At 40.9% G+C, this 14,123-nt stretch overlaps 1 protein-coding gene across 2 annotated transcripts in view; it reads left to right on the top strand.

Annotated features, from left to right (window-relative positions):
• LOC119728905 (pre-mRNA-processing-splicing factor 8) overlaps nucleotides 1–14,123 on the top strand; it is a 68,721-nt gene that overhangs the window by 29,141 nt on the left and 25,457 nt on the right. The window contains exons 20-29 of one of the 2 annotated variants that reach the window (XM_038201347.1): nucleotides 949–1,136; nucleotides 2,105–2,269; nucleotides 2,887–2,960; nucleotides 5,584–5,656; nucleotides 5,893–5,966; nucleotides 8,243–8,453; nucleotides 9,086–9,202; nucleotides 11,043–11,290; nucleotides 12,106–12,285; nucleotides 13,618–13,753. In XM_038201347.1, coding sequence (XP_038057275.1) covers nucleotides 949–1,136; nucleotides 2,105–2,269; nucleotides 2,887–2,960; nucleotides 5,584–5,656; nucleotides 5,893–5,966; nucleotides 8,243–8,453; nucleotides 9,086–9,202; nucleotides 11,043–11,290; nucleotides 12,106–12,285; nucleotides 13,618–13,753 — 1,466 coding nt within the window. Of the gene's footprint in view, nucleotides 1–948; nucleotides 1,137–2,104; nucleotides 2,270–2,886; nucleotides 2,961–5,583; nucleotides 5,731–5,892; nucleotides 5,967–8,242; nucleotides 8,454–9,085; nucleotides 9,203–11,042; nucleotides 11,291–12,105; nucleotides 12,286–13,617; nucleotides 13,754–14,123 lie in introns of both variants that reach the window. The other variant, XM_038201338.1, reaches the window with a different exon arrangement.

Here is a 14,123-nt window from a genome sequence, read left to right as displayed (position 1 = left end):
GTGTGAAGTCATTTTCAAGAAAATGGTATTTTTGTAAACATTTCCAACGGTGGTCGGCCGACCAGCGTTGGAAAAACCTAACTATTGTTCAACTACTGCTCCAAATTTACCATTTTTTTCAGTCCAAATTTTGTTTGCTATTGGTTACATGTTCATGAACGGGTGCAGGCCAGCTAGACTGGTTCCCTTGCCTTACAATTTTCCATCATCTATAAATTGATCCATTTTATCTTTTGTGGAGTCAGGGAACCAGACTACTTGAACATTTTTGTTTTTCTTGGTTTTTCCAACCTTTTCGAACACCAAACTTCAAAAATGTCAGTGTAACAATATTTGATCTATTATACTAACCCCTCAAATAGTTCATTTCTGAAAATTACGGCAAAAGCCAATGATGTACATTCCCTTTAACTTTAGAGGTAGCCCATTAGCCAAATGCTAGTCAAAACAGCAACAGGCTAGTCAAACTATTCCTTAAGTAGCCTGGCTGGCGAGTCAAAAATAATTGGGATACGACAAAGATGAAAGGACAGGAAGAAATAAATCTTAACATTCAGAAAGCAAATCTGCATCAATTCGTGTCTAATTTTGTTAACTGTTTAGGGTTAAATTATTAAATTTGTTTTTTAAAAACACTGACAAGATTGCCTCAGGATACACATTGTACATGTATGCACATTGTTGTTTATGAGACACTCTATAAAAGAAAAAATTCGGGCTAGTGAAAATGCCCGTGGGCTAGTTAAGAGTCTGTTTCAGTAACCCGGCTGGCTAGTGAAAATAAAAGTTAAGGTCGAACCCTGCAAGCCTGCTAGAATTTAAGTTTATTTCATTGAATTTCAACATCGTATATTGTAAATACTGTATACACAACACCATCAAAATTCAGAAGATGAGAAACTTGATGCTGGTACGGGTGTTAATGAGGTATTTTTCTCTGTGCGTCAGGCATCAACAACCTACAGGATGTGTGGGACACATCGGAGGGTGAGTGCAACGTCATGATGGAGTCTCGCTTTGAGAAGATGTACGAGAAGATTGATCTGACTCTCCTCAATCGACTGCTGCGGCTTATAGTTGATCACAACATTGCTGATTACATGACGGCCAAGAACAACGTCGTCATCAACTACAAGGTACAAATTACATATCTTCTCCTATGTGACCCATCCCAAAAGCACGAGTCACAAAGTCATCAGATGTACATTTCAGAAATCATGTCTGAGTCATGATTGTCAAGTCTGAGGCTGTTTATTCAAGTCAAGGCTGTGTCATCACAATTGCGATACGACTCAGATTCCTTAACAGAAGCTTGACTCAAGTCCTACCCATAGAGCTATATTAAAATCACTATAGCGCTAACTCCTCATTCTTGCGCGCGGACACGTTCTGAAGCCATCCTGGGGGCAGACATTTTGAATTCATGTACGTGTTTGTAGAACACAATGAAATTAGATGAATTGAATTTTTTGAAGGTGTACTCTAAATGCAACGGGCAAGTAGAACGTACGTAAACAACGTAAGCATGCCAGGGGTGTGAAATCTCAGCTTTAAAGCTAATTTCAGCTTTTGGATTTAAATTTTTTTGGATTTAAATTGTTTTCCTCACTTGCTGTGTACAAAAGTATATGTACAAAAGTATATGAGATTTCCAAAGTTCAGCTTTTTTACACCTTTTTCAGCTGTTTTCAGCTATTTTTATCAGTGGTCACTCACACCCCTGGCATGCCATGATGGTTAAAAAACGTTGCTGCAAAAAATCATCTATAGCAGATTCGCGCACGCATTGTGCTGTTTGCGTAGAGCAAAATGAAATGCACAGTTGCTGATCGTGTGTTCAATTTTGGGCGTATCGGCTTTAATAACACACCTGCATAGAATATAAATGCAGATAAATGAACCCATCAGGCATCACTTTGTACATGAGTCAGCACTCTAGTAATTTAATATAGCTCTATGGTCATACCACATTTGTTTTCAAATCTCATGACAATGAAAATAAAAGGAATTCTTACAATATTTTCACCAACATTATACCTGCATATAGTAAGATGTACATAGATATTAAGATGTCCATATGTGCATGTGTGTTTTTCTTTGATAGGACATGAACCACACCAATTCCTATGGCATCATCAGAGGTCTGCAGTTTGCCTCCTTCATTGTGCAGTACTATGGTCTGGTACTCGACCTTCTGGCATTGGGTCTGCACAGGGCTAGTGAAATGGTCGGACCCCCGCAGATGCCGAACGATTTCTTGCAGTTCCAGGTTTGTGGATATGTGATAAAAAGTAACAATGTTTGGGATAGATTTAGACAAAAATAAAAGACTTAATGTTTGAGGTAAATTTAGAATTTTTGTGTGGCTGCAGCATAGGGCAAGTTCGCGCAAGAACTATTGTTGATCATTGGTTAACCATAGTTGGACTGAAGTTAGCCCGAACTCTGTCTAGTCGACTATGGTTGTCTACGCTAGTCGACTATATGGAACCAACTTACTGGGGCTGGTTGCATCACTGGTAACCAATAGCCGCACGCATTCATAACCTACAGCAGGGAGCCAGGATCCAAAAGTTTTGCGATGACATTTTGACCAGCGTTTGACTAGAGACGTTCGCACGTTGCTATCAGTGCGCAGGCGTAAGGTACGTCACAAATCAACCACTAGTCGACTAATGTCCCGAACTTCGCCATAATCGCTAGAACATTTTCCCACTTGGTTGGGACAAAAAAGTAAAAAAACTGGTAAACTCATAAAAATATTGACTTTACGAACTTTTAAACTATTACCTTCTATCAATTTATTCATTGTGCAAAATCCTAAAGGTGTTGTACAGGAAACAATTGTGAATATGGCTTAGCAATTTTTTTTTATTAATCTCGCAGGATGTTGCCACGGAAACAAGCCATCCAATCCGACTCTATTCCAGATACATCGACAGGGTTCACATTTTCTTCAGGTAAAAACCAACTCAGTTATATCCAAAATCAAATTGTTCTTGTAAATGGGAAAATGACATGCGAAAGTAGAACTCAAGCCTTATTGTCAAAATGTTGTAAGATTTGTCTCCTTTATCATTCTGTTTGTCATTTCTATAACATGTGAGACTAATGGAGAAGGTGAAAGTAATTTTTTCTTACCACCATGTGCCTGGTATTTGAACAGGAGTGTCAAATTTCAAGATGAAAATAAAATCATTGTGGGTACAGAGAGTGTATTTCATGCTTTTATAGTATTATGATTGACCATCACAGAAATTGGTATTGATTAACCCTAACCGCTCCAACTCCATCAAAATCCATCCCCCTTTGGGGGCATTTTGGCAGACAAGCCATGAGTACCAATTCCATTAAAATCCTCCTATAGCAGTGGTGGTCTTGTGGTGGATTTCAGCGGATTTGGTCCTGAAGCATTCTGTGCAGCAGGATCAGTGATGGATTTTGGCAGACTTGGTCCAGTACTTAGTAAAAGACAGTAGGGAGTTGGAGTTAAAAAGGTGTAGAAAATACCGCATAATTTAACCCTAACCACCCCAACTCAGTCAAAATCCATCCCCCCATTTTGGTGGATTTTGGGGGACTTGGTCCAGAAGGCCTGGTGTGACTAAATATTGACGGAGTATGATAGACTTGGGCTTAATGGCCTGAAGCAGTGCTAGGGGTATCCGATTGATTTTGCCTAGCCTCCTGTACTGCTATTGTGATAAAAGCCATGTGTAGCAAGTCCATGAATGTCAACCAGTGCGTCAGTGGTGGATTCCATTATGTCATGTACAGTTTTGTATTGGACGCACAGTGATTGATAGATTTTGATGGAATTGGTCCAGTTCCTAGTAAAAGATGCTAGAGAGTTTATGAACTGACAAAGAAAGAAGTCATTTATGTAGTCCATTGCACACTGTACCATCACCAAAAGTACTGATGGAGCATTTTGCTAAATTGTCAAACCACCTCCCTCCCCCCCCCAACCACCCCAAATAATCGAACAACCGAAAAAAAACAAGAAAAAAAAATCTTCCCAATTCAAAATTTCTGTCATACAATTTGGTTTTTTTTTAGGGTTAAACTGAGGTATCTACTTGTTGATCATGTTTATATGCATTGTATGGTATCTGCAGCCTTGTCCTGTACATGACTTGGTCTGTTCGTGTAGTCAATGCTACAGTAATCATGTCAGTGCTTTGCATCGTTGGATGGCTGTGTCTGATCACAGTGACTTGCCATCCTGGAAACAACCTGATACATTTTTCATTATTCAATTTTTCATATTTCTTTGTGTGATTGGTGAAGTGTTAGATTGTGACCACTAAAATTCAGTTAGGTCTTTTAGGGTTCAAAATTAATTTCACAAAACTTGGTGTACTATTAAAGAGAATATACAACATTTGCTTTTTCTGTAATTTTCAGAAATGGTTGGATTTGGGGGATTAGTATTTTATAGCAAATGTTGTTACACTGACTTGTTTGAAGTTTTGCGTTCGTAGAGGCTGGAAAAACACAATCATAATCTTGTAGTCTGGTTCCCTGACCCCACTTAAATTGAAATGGAGCAATATATACATAGACGTCAGGGAATTGTAAGGTCCGGGACTCAGTCTAGAACTTAAGGCTTGTACCCGTTCATAGGTGTGTAATCGACAGCAAACAAAATTCAGACAAACTAAATATGGTAATTTTGGGGGCAGTATTTGAAAATAAGCCAGTTTCTTTCTAACGATGATCAGTCGACTAGCGTTGGAAATTGATACAAAATACCACTTTTCTTGAAAATGACAGCACACCAGGTGCCATGCTTTTAGACTGTCATTCACTAACAGTCCAGTAACGTATTTCATAATAATTTGGTTATGTTTTTTATGTTTGCAAATGTTGTATATTCCCTTTAAGCATATCTGCATTCAGACACGAATCAATGAAGACTCTTCTTTCCTTATACAGGGGCCATTTAAAATGTTTTGTTTATTTTTTGTATAAGAACATATTTGCAATAAGCCATTTGCGTGTTAAATTTGAATAAAATCTGGAACGCTGACTTAATACAATGCTTTGCACGTTTTAACCTAGCATTCTCCCGACCAAAGAGACTGTTACTGTATCACGTGATTCGGGGCAAGCCTTATGCTAGCAACCCCCAGCTCCGGCATGGTCTGGTGTCTTTGTGCCATTCTCACCCATTGTGAACGATGTATTGGTGCTGAGCGTCTCTTACGTAACTATGCAAGAGCTTGCCCTGAATCATGTGATTAGCAACAGTGTCTTTGGCCTGGAGAATTCACAGTTAAATTGTGCCAAGCATTCTGAGCAAGTCATTGTACCAGACGTTTTTCAAATGTAAATCCCAAAGGGTATAGGTTACTCGCAAATGGCTTATTGAATTTACATCATTGTTTACAAACATGTGTAACAATTTCAAAACCAGCTGTCACATTCTCGTGTGTATACACCAAACAGTGTTCGAAATTCCCTGAGCGTATATTTTTAAGTTACAGGGCTCAGTGTTACACAGTGAGATATTTAGCATACACAGTGAGATATTTAGCATATCCTTAGCATTTTGTCCTGATTATTGTTGCTTTGTTATAGATTCACTGCTGAGGAGGCTCGTGATCTGATCCAGCGGTACCTGACGGAGCATCCGGATCCTAACAATGAGAACATTGTGGGTTACAATAACAAGAAATGCTGGCCTAGAGATGCTAGGATGAGACTCATGAAGCACGATGTCAACCTGTGAGTGGCCATAAACAAATCCCATAAGTACCAAAATAGAGAGCATTGTGGGTTACAATAACAAGAAATGCTGGCCTAGAGATGCTAGGATGAGACTTATGAAGCACGATGTCAACCTGTGAGTGGCCATAAACAAATCCCATAAGTACCAAAATAGAGAACATTGTGGGTTACAATAACAAGAAATGCTGGCCTAGAGACGCTAGGATGAGACTTATGAAGCATGATGTCAACCTGTGAGTGGCCATAAACAAATCCCATAAGTACCAAAATAGAGAACATTATGGGTTACAATAATAAGAAATGCTGGCCTAGAGATGCTAGGATGAGACTCATGAAGCACGATGTCAACCTGTGAGTGGCCATAAACAAATCCCATAAGTACCAAAATAGAGAACATTATGGGTTACAATAACAGGAAATGCTGGCTTAGAGATGCTAGGATGAGACTCATGAAGCATGATGTCAACCTGTGAGTGGCCATAAACAAATCCCATAAGTACCAAAATAGAGAACATTATGGGTTACAATAACAGGAAATGCTGGCCTAGAGACGCTAGGATGAGACTCATGAAGCACGATGTCAACCTGTGAGTGGCCATAAACAAATCCCATAAGTACCAAAATAGAGAACATTGTGGGTTACAATAACAGGAAATGCTGGCCTAGAGACGCTAGGTTGAGACTCATTAAGCACGATGTCAACCTGTGAGTGGCCATAAACAAATCCCATGAGTACCAAAATAGAGATCAATATGGGTTACAATAACAGGAAATGCTGGCCTAGAGATGCTAGGATGAGACTCATGAAGCACGATGTCAACCTGTGAGTGGCCATAAACAAATCTCATAAGTGCCAAAATAGAGAACATTGTGGGTTACAATAACAGGAAATGCTGGCCAAGAGATGCTAGGATGAGACTCATGAAGCATGATGTCAACCTGTGAGTGCCCATAAACAAATCCCATGAGTACCAAAATAGAGAACATTATGGGTTACAATAACAAGAAATGCTGGCCTAGAGACGCTAGGATGAGACTCATGAAGCACGATGTCAACCTGTGAGTGGTCAAAACAAATTCCATAAGTACCAAAATAGAGAAAATTATGGGTTACAATAACAAGAAATTCTGGTCTAGAGACGTTAAGATGAGACTCATGAAGCATGATGTCAACCTGTGAGTGGCCATAAACAAATCCCATGAGTACCAAAATAGAACAACAAAACGATGGATTAGAACAAAAAGTCATAGCTGCAAAAACAAATACTTTGAATATTGAGAGAGCTCAGTCAATCATATTCTAGGGTGAAAGAATTGCCAACATCTGAGTCAGAGATCGGACAGTGCATCATTGCCAGTTTGACCTTTGACATCAGGCCCACATAATTCAAATGCCCAAACCGGCTGTGTGGTCGGGATGTATGTGTAAATGAGGACTAGGACAATCAGTCTTCAAGGATGGTAATTTGAATTTTCATGACCCGTGAAGTTGCAAACTTACATGACTCAGTGGAGTTAGGATAATTGTCACCTCTCTGTGAGGGGTATTCCTTTGCATCCTTCCCAAAATGAAAGCAACTCAACTCCAAAATCTATTCCATTTTTTATGATACTCTCTCATCACTCCCTCCCCTACCACTTCAGTGGCTGTGCAGTCTTTGGGGACATGATGACACCCCCCCCCCCTCCACACCCCGCGACCCTGCATCTTCACTACCTTCCGCGGGGAAGCTGGCCTTGTAACTTTCCCTAAACGAAAACCACCAAACTCCAAAATCTATCCCAGTTTCATGATACTCTCTCATCACTCTCTCCCTTGCCACTTCAGTGGCTGTGCTGTCTTTGGGGACATGATGAACACCCCCCCCCCCCCCCCCGACCCTGCATCTTCACCACCTTGGGGAAGCTGGCCTTGTAACTTTCCCAAACAAAAGCCACCAAACTCCAAAATCTATCCCCGTTTCATGATACTCTCTGATCGCTCCTTCCCTTACCACTTCATTGTCCAAGCTGTCTTTGGGGACAAGATTGAACACCCCCCCCCCCCCCCCCCGACCCTGCATCTTCACCACCTTTCATGGGGAAGCTGGCCCGGTATCTTTCCCAAAAGGAAAGCCACCCAACTCCAAAATCTATCCCAGTTTCATGATACTCTCTCATCACTCCCTCCCCTACCACTTCAGTGTCCATGCTGTCTTTGGGGACATGATGAACCCTCTCCCCCGACCCTGCTTCATCACCACCTTCCAAGGGGAAGCTGGCCTTGTATCTTTCCCAAAACGAAAGCCACCCAACTCCCAAATCTATGCCAGTTTCATGTTAATCTCATCACTCCCTCCCTTACCACTTCATTGTCCATGCTGTCTTTGGGGACATGATAAACCCCCCGGCCCTGCTTCATCACCATCTTCCAGTGGGAAGCTAGCTTTGCATCTTTCCCCAACCCCAGTCTCTGGCCTGTTTTGTGAATGACAGGCTCTCACTTTACCTTTCCCTTTTCCCTTCTCAGTGGCCGTGCCGTCTTCTGGGACATGAAGAACCGTCTGCCGCGCTCCATCACCACCTTCCAGTGGGAGGCTAGCTTTGTCTCCGCCTACAGTAAGGACAACCCTAACTTGCTCTTCAACATGTCCGGCTTTGAGTGCCGGATCCTGCCAAAGTGTCGGACGACGTCGGATGAGTTCACCCACAAAGACGGCATCTGGAACCTGCAGAATGAGGTATGTATTTTCACTGTTAGTTAAAGGTAGAGTTCATCATTTGTAATTTGTGAATTATGTTCGTTTGAAGCAACAAAAGTGCTCAAAATTTTAAGAAGGGTGCTGAACAACCAACCTAATGAAGTGTAAGCTCAGCTCCACCTTTATATTTCAAGAAAAACGACATTCTATGATCTCGATTTCAAATCAAAACTTGCTGAATCATGTTTTGAATTGTGCCGAATTCAGCGTTCGGGACACGTTCTCATTCAGCTGATTGCAGCAGCGCAATGTCGCACACTTAACCAACGATATATAGCAACCGCACGCGTGTGCGTCCAGTCAACGCTTGTGCGCGCTTCGCCGAAATTTAAAAAAAAAATCGAACTACTAACGGACATTTCCAAGAATGCTCTTTAGACACATCATTGGAATGGCCTTCTTTCATTGTTCACTTCAAAAAGACAGCTTGCCAGAAAGAATAATTTCACAGGGAGTTTGGTCTCATTACTATATTTAAACCAAGTATGCTGTTCAACAGTAATTACGTCAGTTACTTTTTGGATAGGTGCAAATGATGGACTGTAGCTTTAAACATCCATCAAATGGCTCCGTCGGTGCTGATATTTCATTCTCTATGCTTTGCATCTTAGGTGACTAAGGAGCGTACAGCCCAGTGTTTCCTGAGAGTAGATGAGGAGTCCATGCAGCGATTCCACAACAGAGTCCGACAGATCCTCATGGCATCCGGCTCAACGACCTTCACCAAGGTAGGTGTCAGTCCGAGAGAAACTCACAAAACCATTCTGATTTTTGGAAAAAAAAATTCCACAAGGACATTCAAACACTCAAACTTTTTGAAATTCTTTTGAGTTTGCCATTCTTTTGTGAAACTTTTATAAAAATTTTTTTTTATAAAAACTCATAAAACTATTCCGATTTGTGGAAAAAAACTGTTCCACAAGGACATTAAAACACTCAAACTTTTGAAAGTCTTGAGTTTGCCATTTTTTTGCAATATATCTATACAAATTGAAGATAAACAGGTGCTAAAGTACTTGGATTGAGGAGAGTCAGTACATAACAACACCCTAAGACAATTTTAAAAGCTTTAAACCTAACCCCCTAGTACTTCCTCAGGACTACCATGCTTAATGCAACAGAGTCCAACCGGACTTTCCTGCTCAATCCACTGTGCCTCATTTTCAGTTGTCTGCTGAATCCAACGGATTCCAGCATGGCATTATAATGCAGTTCAGTTGCCTGCTCAATCCAGCATTTGCATGAGGAATGTACACAAGGGGTTAACTGCTCAATCCAACAGGCTCCATCGGGTATGTGACATAGTTGGATCCTGTTGGATTCAGCAGGGTTAGGGTTTTTAGTGACATTTGAGTGCCTGTGCAGGAGGGCGCCTGGACGTTACTGATTTTTTTTAATGGCAGATTTGTGCATATTTAATTTAAAATGAGATAAGATATATTGTTTGCGGTAGCACCGTGTGGTAAATCTCTTTTGTGAGTATGCGTGGTTCTAAAAAGTACCGGAGAACTCAACATTTTGGACAGTATGCTCTGCCCATCATCAGGAGACTCCTGATGTCTCCTGACGACAGTCTCCTGATGAAGAATACTGTCCAAAACGTTGAGTTCCCTCCGGTTCTTTTCAGAACCACACATACTCACAAAAGAGATTCACCACATGGTGCTACCGCAAACACTTTATCTTATTGCCTTTTCACCATGCAAACTTTCAAATCTCATCTTAAATCATTACGTGAAACTCCCTTTAGCCAAAAACTCTGGATTCTTCTCACCAGTTTCACTACCGTGACCCTTACCAGCTGTAGGGTCCCCAGGGTCAGTGACCATTAGCTGTGGTAATTGCCCTATCAATCACATCATATGCATAGGCCATTTGGCATGAAAAGCATGAAACATGGAGGTAGAATTAGAGAAAGTCTGACTGATCCTTATTTCCTTTCTCGAGATATGTTTGGTCTATTTTTACGATTCAAAGTTGCTTGCTTAATAACTTTTGACACTATTTCCATTACTTTACAGTATAAACAACAACCTAGTACATTTGTGTAGATATTTTTGGTCAGTAAACTCACAGGCAGTGGTGCCATAAACCACCTGTCCATACCTCGTAAACCCCAACTCCCTAGGGGATGTGCACAATCCTATTCAAATTGGTGGACTCGGGACTGTTAGGGCTACCATTTGGTCAGATGGAAGGTCGTGTTAAAAACTGCTCCGTCCCAAACCGGTGAGTTCAGACCCGAGTTTGTCATTGGCAAACTCGGGTCTGGTTCTAATGGGTAATTCACGTAATGTTGAGATGTTTGCCCACAACTCCGCACACACTTGAAGCAGTGAGCTTACACAATGGTTTCTCCACTGGTTCTTGTGAATAGGTCTACTATAAAAACAAAGTCCTTCCATGGTTCCATAGCAAAGACTAACTTGATAAATTACCTGAGCTATTAGCAACTTGCAAGCTCTTTACAACTATGAACCAACTAGCTCATTCATAATCATTGATCCATGAAAATAAATACTACATCGTATCACGATCTAAAACCTTGCAAATGCTCCCTCCTTGTAGATTGTCAACAAGTGGAACACAGCGTTAATCGGCCTGATGACCTACTACCGTGAGGCAGTAGTCAACACACAGGAGCTCCTAGATCTGCTGGTCAAATGCGAGAACAAGATCCAGACACGTATCAAGATTGGCCTGAACTCTAAGATGCCTAGTCGCTTCCCACCGGTCGTCTTCTATACACCCAAGGAGCTGGGTGGGTTGGGCATGCTGTCTATGGGACACGTGCTCATACCACAGTCTGACCTGAGGTGAGATCTTGGGCCAATTTCACGGCGCTGCTAAGCACACAAATTTGCTTAGCACAAAAAAAGTCTGGCTTATAAAAGCAGGTTACCAGCCAAAACTCCATGTGATTTTCATGCTAAGCAAACAACAGATGAATAGTAATCATGAGCAATTCGCTCTTTTCACGCTTCCGCCATAGGCATGCACCAGCCTCGATATGGCAACTTTACACAATAAATACAGCCGGTTCAGTGATTCCCGTGTCGGGGTTCAGATCACTGAACCGGCTATTTTCATTGTGTACAGTTGCCAGATCGAGGCTCTGCATGCCTGTGGCGGAGCGTGAAAAGAGCGAATATACAATATATGGAGTTTTGGTTGTTAAGCTGCTCTTATAAGCCAGACTTTTTTGTGCTAGGCAAATGTGTGTGCTTAGCAGCGCCGTGAAAATGGGCCCTGGGCCTAATTTGTATGAAGCTTGCAAAGCTGAGATGTGTTGCTTTAACCCTAGCTCCCTAGGCATTTTTGCTGGGATGCAACCTGAATCTTTTAAAATCCTCAAATGCCGCCATGTAAAAGTTGCGAACAGTCGCAATCTTTCAAAATCCCCTGCTATTTCTTGAATGTGGTCCTTGGAGGGATGACCACTGCCTCAATCCTGCCAAATCCTCCAGCAATCACTGTCAAAATGTTGAGGCAGAGCCAGTGACATCCTGGAGCAGTGCGGAGGATTTCAAGCATAATCTAAGCCTAAATGTATGCACGGCCAAAGACCTTGATCAGTTATTTTGATCAGTACAAACAGAGACTTTCACAAGTTTGTGACTTCTTTTCCCAGGTGGTCCAAGCAGACAGACGTCGGCATCACTCACTTCCGTTCTGGTATGAGCCACGATGAAGACCAGTTGATTCCCAACTTGTACCGCTACATCCAGCCCTGGGAGAGTGAGTTCATTGACTCACAGAGAGTCTGGGCCGAGTATGCGCTGAAGAGACAGGAGGCTAATGCACAAAACAGGTAAATGAAATGAAATATTCAGATTGGTCCTGGTATTTACAGCTGCATGACATTTTGAGTTGAATGACTCAACCCTTGCCCCACTACACCCTCCAATTCAATTTGATCTTTGCCAGAAACAATAGAAGCTTCTAAATGTCACTTTGTCGGGTGGTCGGTCAGTGGGTCTGTCCCAGGAAAATCGACCAGAAAAACGGGTCCCCTAAGTTTCCCAAAAAAAATATACAGGGTGAGTCCAAAAAAGCGAAACCCAAATGTCGGGACTATTGTTTTAGTGAATTCTGCATGTTGCACTTTCAAAATCTAGGATATGAAAGCCCAATTCATAAGCTTTCTTTTAGTACAAGAATCATTCAAATCACTTTCAAAATGTAGGATATGAAAGCCCAATTCATAAGCTTTCTTTTAGTACAAGATCATCCAAATCACTCATGTACTTTTCAAGTTACGGAATTTTAAACACAACCACCGTTTTAAAAAGGTAAATGCTCTCTCAGCAAAACCAAACCAAATCACACAGGGATGTGTGTGAATTGTTTTTGTTTTGCTGAAAGAACGCACACCTTTTTAGTGATCCGTGGACAGAACTTTAAAACGGTGGTTGTGTTTAACATTCCGTAACTTGAAAAGTACATGAGTGATTTGAATGATACGTGTACTAAAAGAAAGCTTATGAATTGGGCTTTCAGATCCTAGATTTTGAAAGTGCTACATGCAGAACTTCACTTAAACATTGGTCCCGACATTTAGGTTTCGCTTTTTTTGACTCACCCTGTATGGTTGAATCATGGACATGATTGAATGGTGTCATGAATGGTGCCATGAATGGGGCCCTTGTCTTTCGGATTTTTTCCTCCACTTTCTCTAGTAAGAAGTTAACTTCTTTGTTGATGAGTCTGTTACTCTAACCATAATTCAGGCTTTTTAATTTTATGAAAACATTGAATATTTTTCTCATCGTAAAACTGTTATTTTTTTTGTGTTTTTTGTGTTTTTTTAATAATTGTTTAATATTTTTTAACCAGTCCTGTAATTGGCAGTTTGTTCTGCTGTTGGATGTGGATAATAAATAAATAAATAAATAAATAAATAAATAAAACAAGGGTCGGTGTTCGGAAATTGGGCATGAGGTGTATTGTACATGTACACATATGTACATGGACATGCACATGTACATATGTAACTGTGGCCCGGCCCAGATTTCGGACACGTATCTCTGACTAATACGACAAAGTTTCACAGAGATTACATTTACTCTTACAACAAACACAAGCCAAACAACAATACTTCATTGAGAATGTTTCCACTTTATTCCTGTCTTTTTTTATTTAGACGTCTGACTCTGGAGGATCTAGAGGATTCCTGGGACCGTGGCATACCTCGCATCAACACACTGTTCCAGAAGGACCGACACACCCTGGCCTATGATAAGGGCTGGAGAGTCCGCACAGACTTCAAGCAATACCAGGTCTGTCTCGCAAAGTTCTAAGAGATTTTGAGTTGCAGAAGTCTGTATGTGCAAATTATAGCTCAAAGCATAAGTAATGTTAAGTGTGCAGTTAAACATAAAAAAAATGCTTGCTTGTGTAAATTTCAGAAAGTTTTATTAAACTATTACCCAATTCTGGGGTTGGGTTTGTTGTACAGAAGAAAAAAAGGTGTCTACTTTCCAATTTTTGATGATTGCTAGAAATGTGGGAATGCAGTATTCAGCTGAAGTACAGTTTGACACCCACATTTTCAGAGGGTGAAAGTGAACATAAAAAGTACACTGTAAAATGAAGTAGTAACTTAAAAAAAAAAATTGATTTTCAAAATGTTGCTATTCAATTTTGGAA

Source organism: Patiria miniata, unplaced genomic scaffold, assembly GCF_015706575.1.
Source record: "Patiria miniata isolate m_02_andy unplaced genomic scaffold, ASM1570657v1 HiC_scaffold_1, whole genome shotgun sequence".
In the NCBI taxonomy this organism is placed as follows: Eukaryota; Metazoa; Echinodermata; class Asteroidea; order Valvatida; family Asterinidae; genus Patiria; species Patiria miniata.
This window is presented reverse-complemented; position numbering and strand designations above follow the sequence as displayed.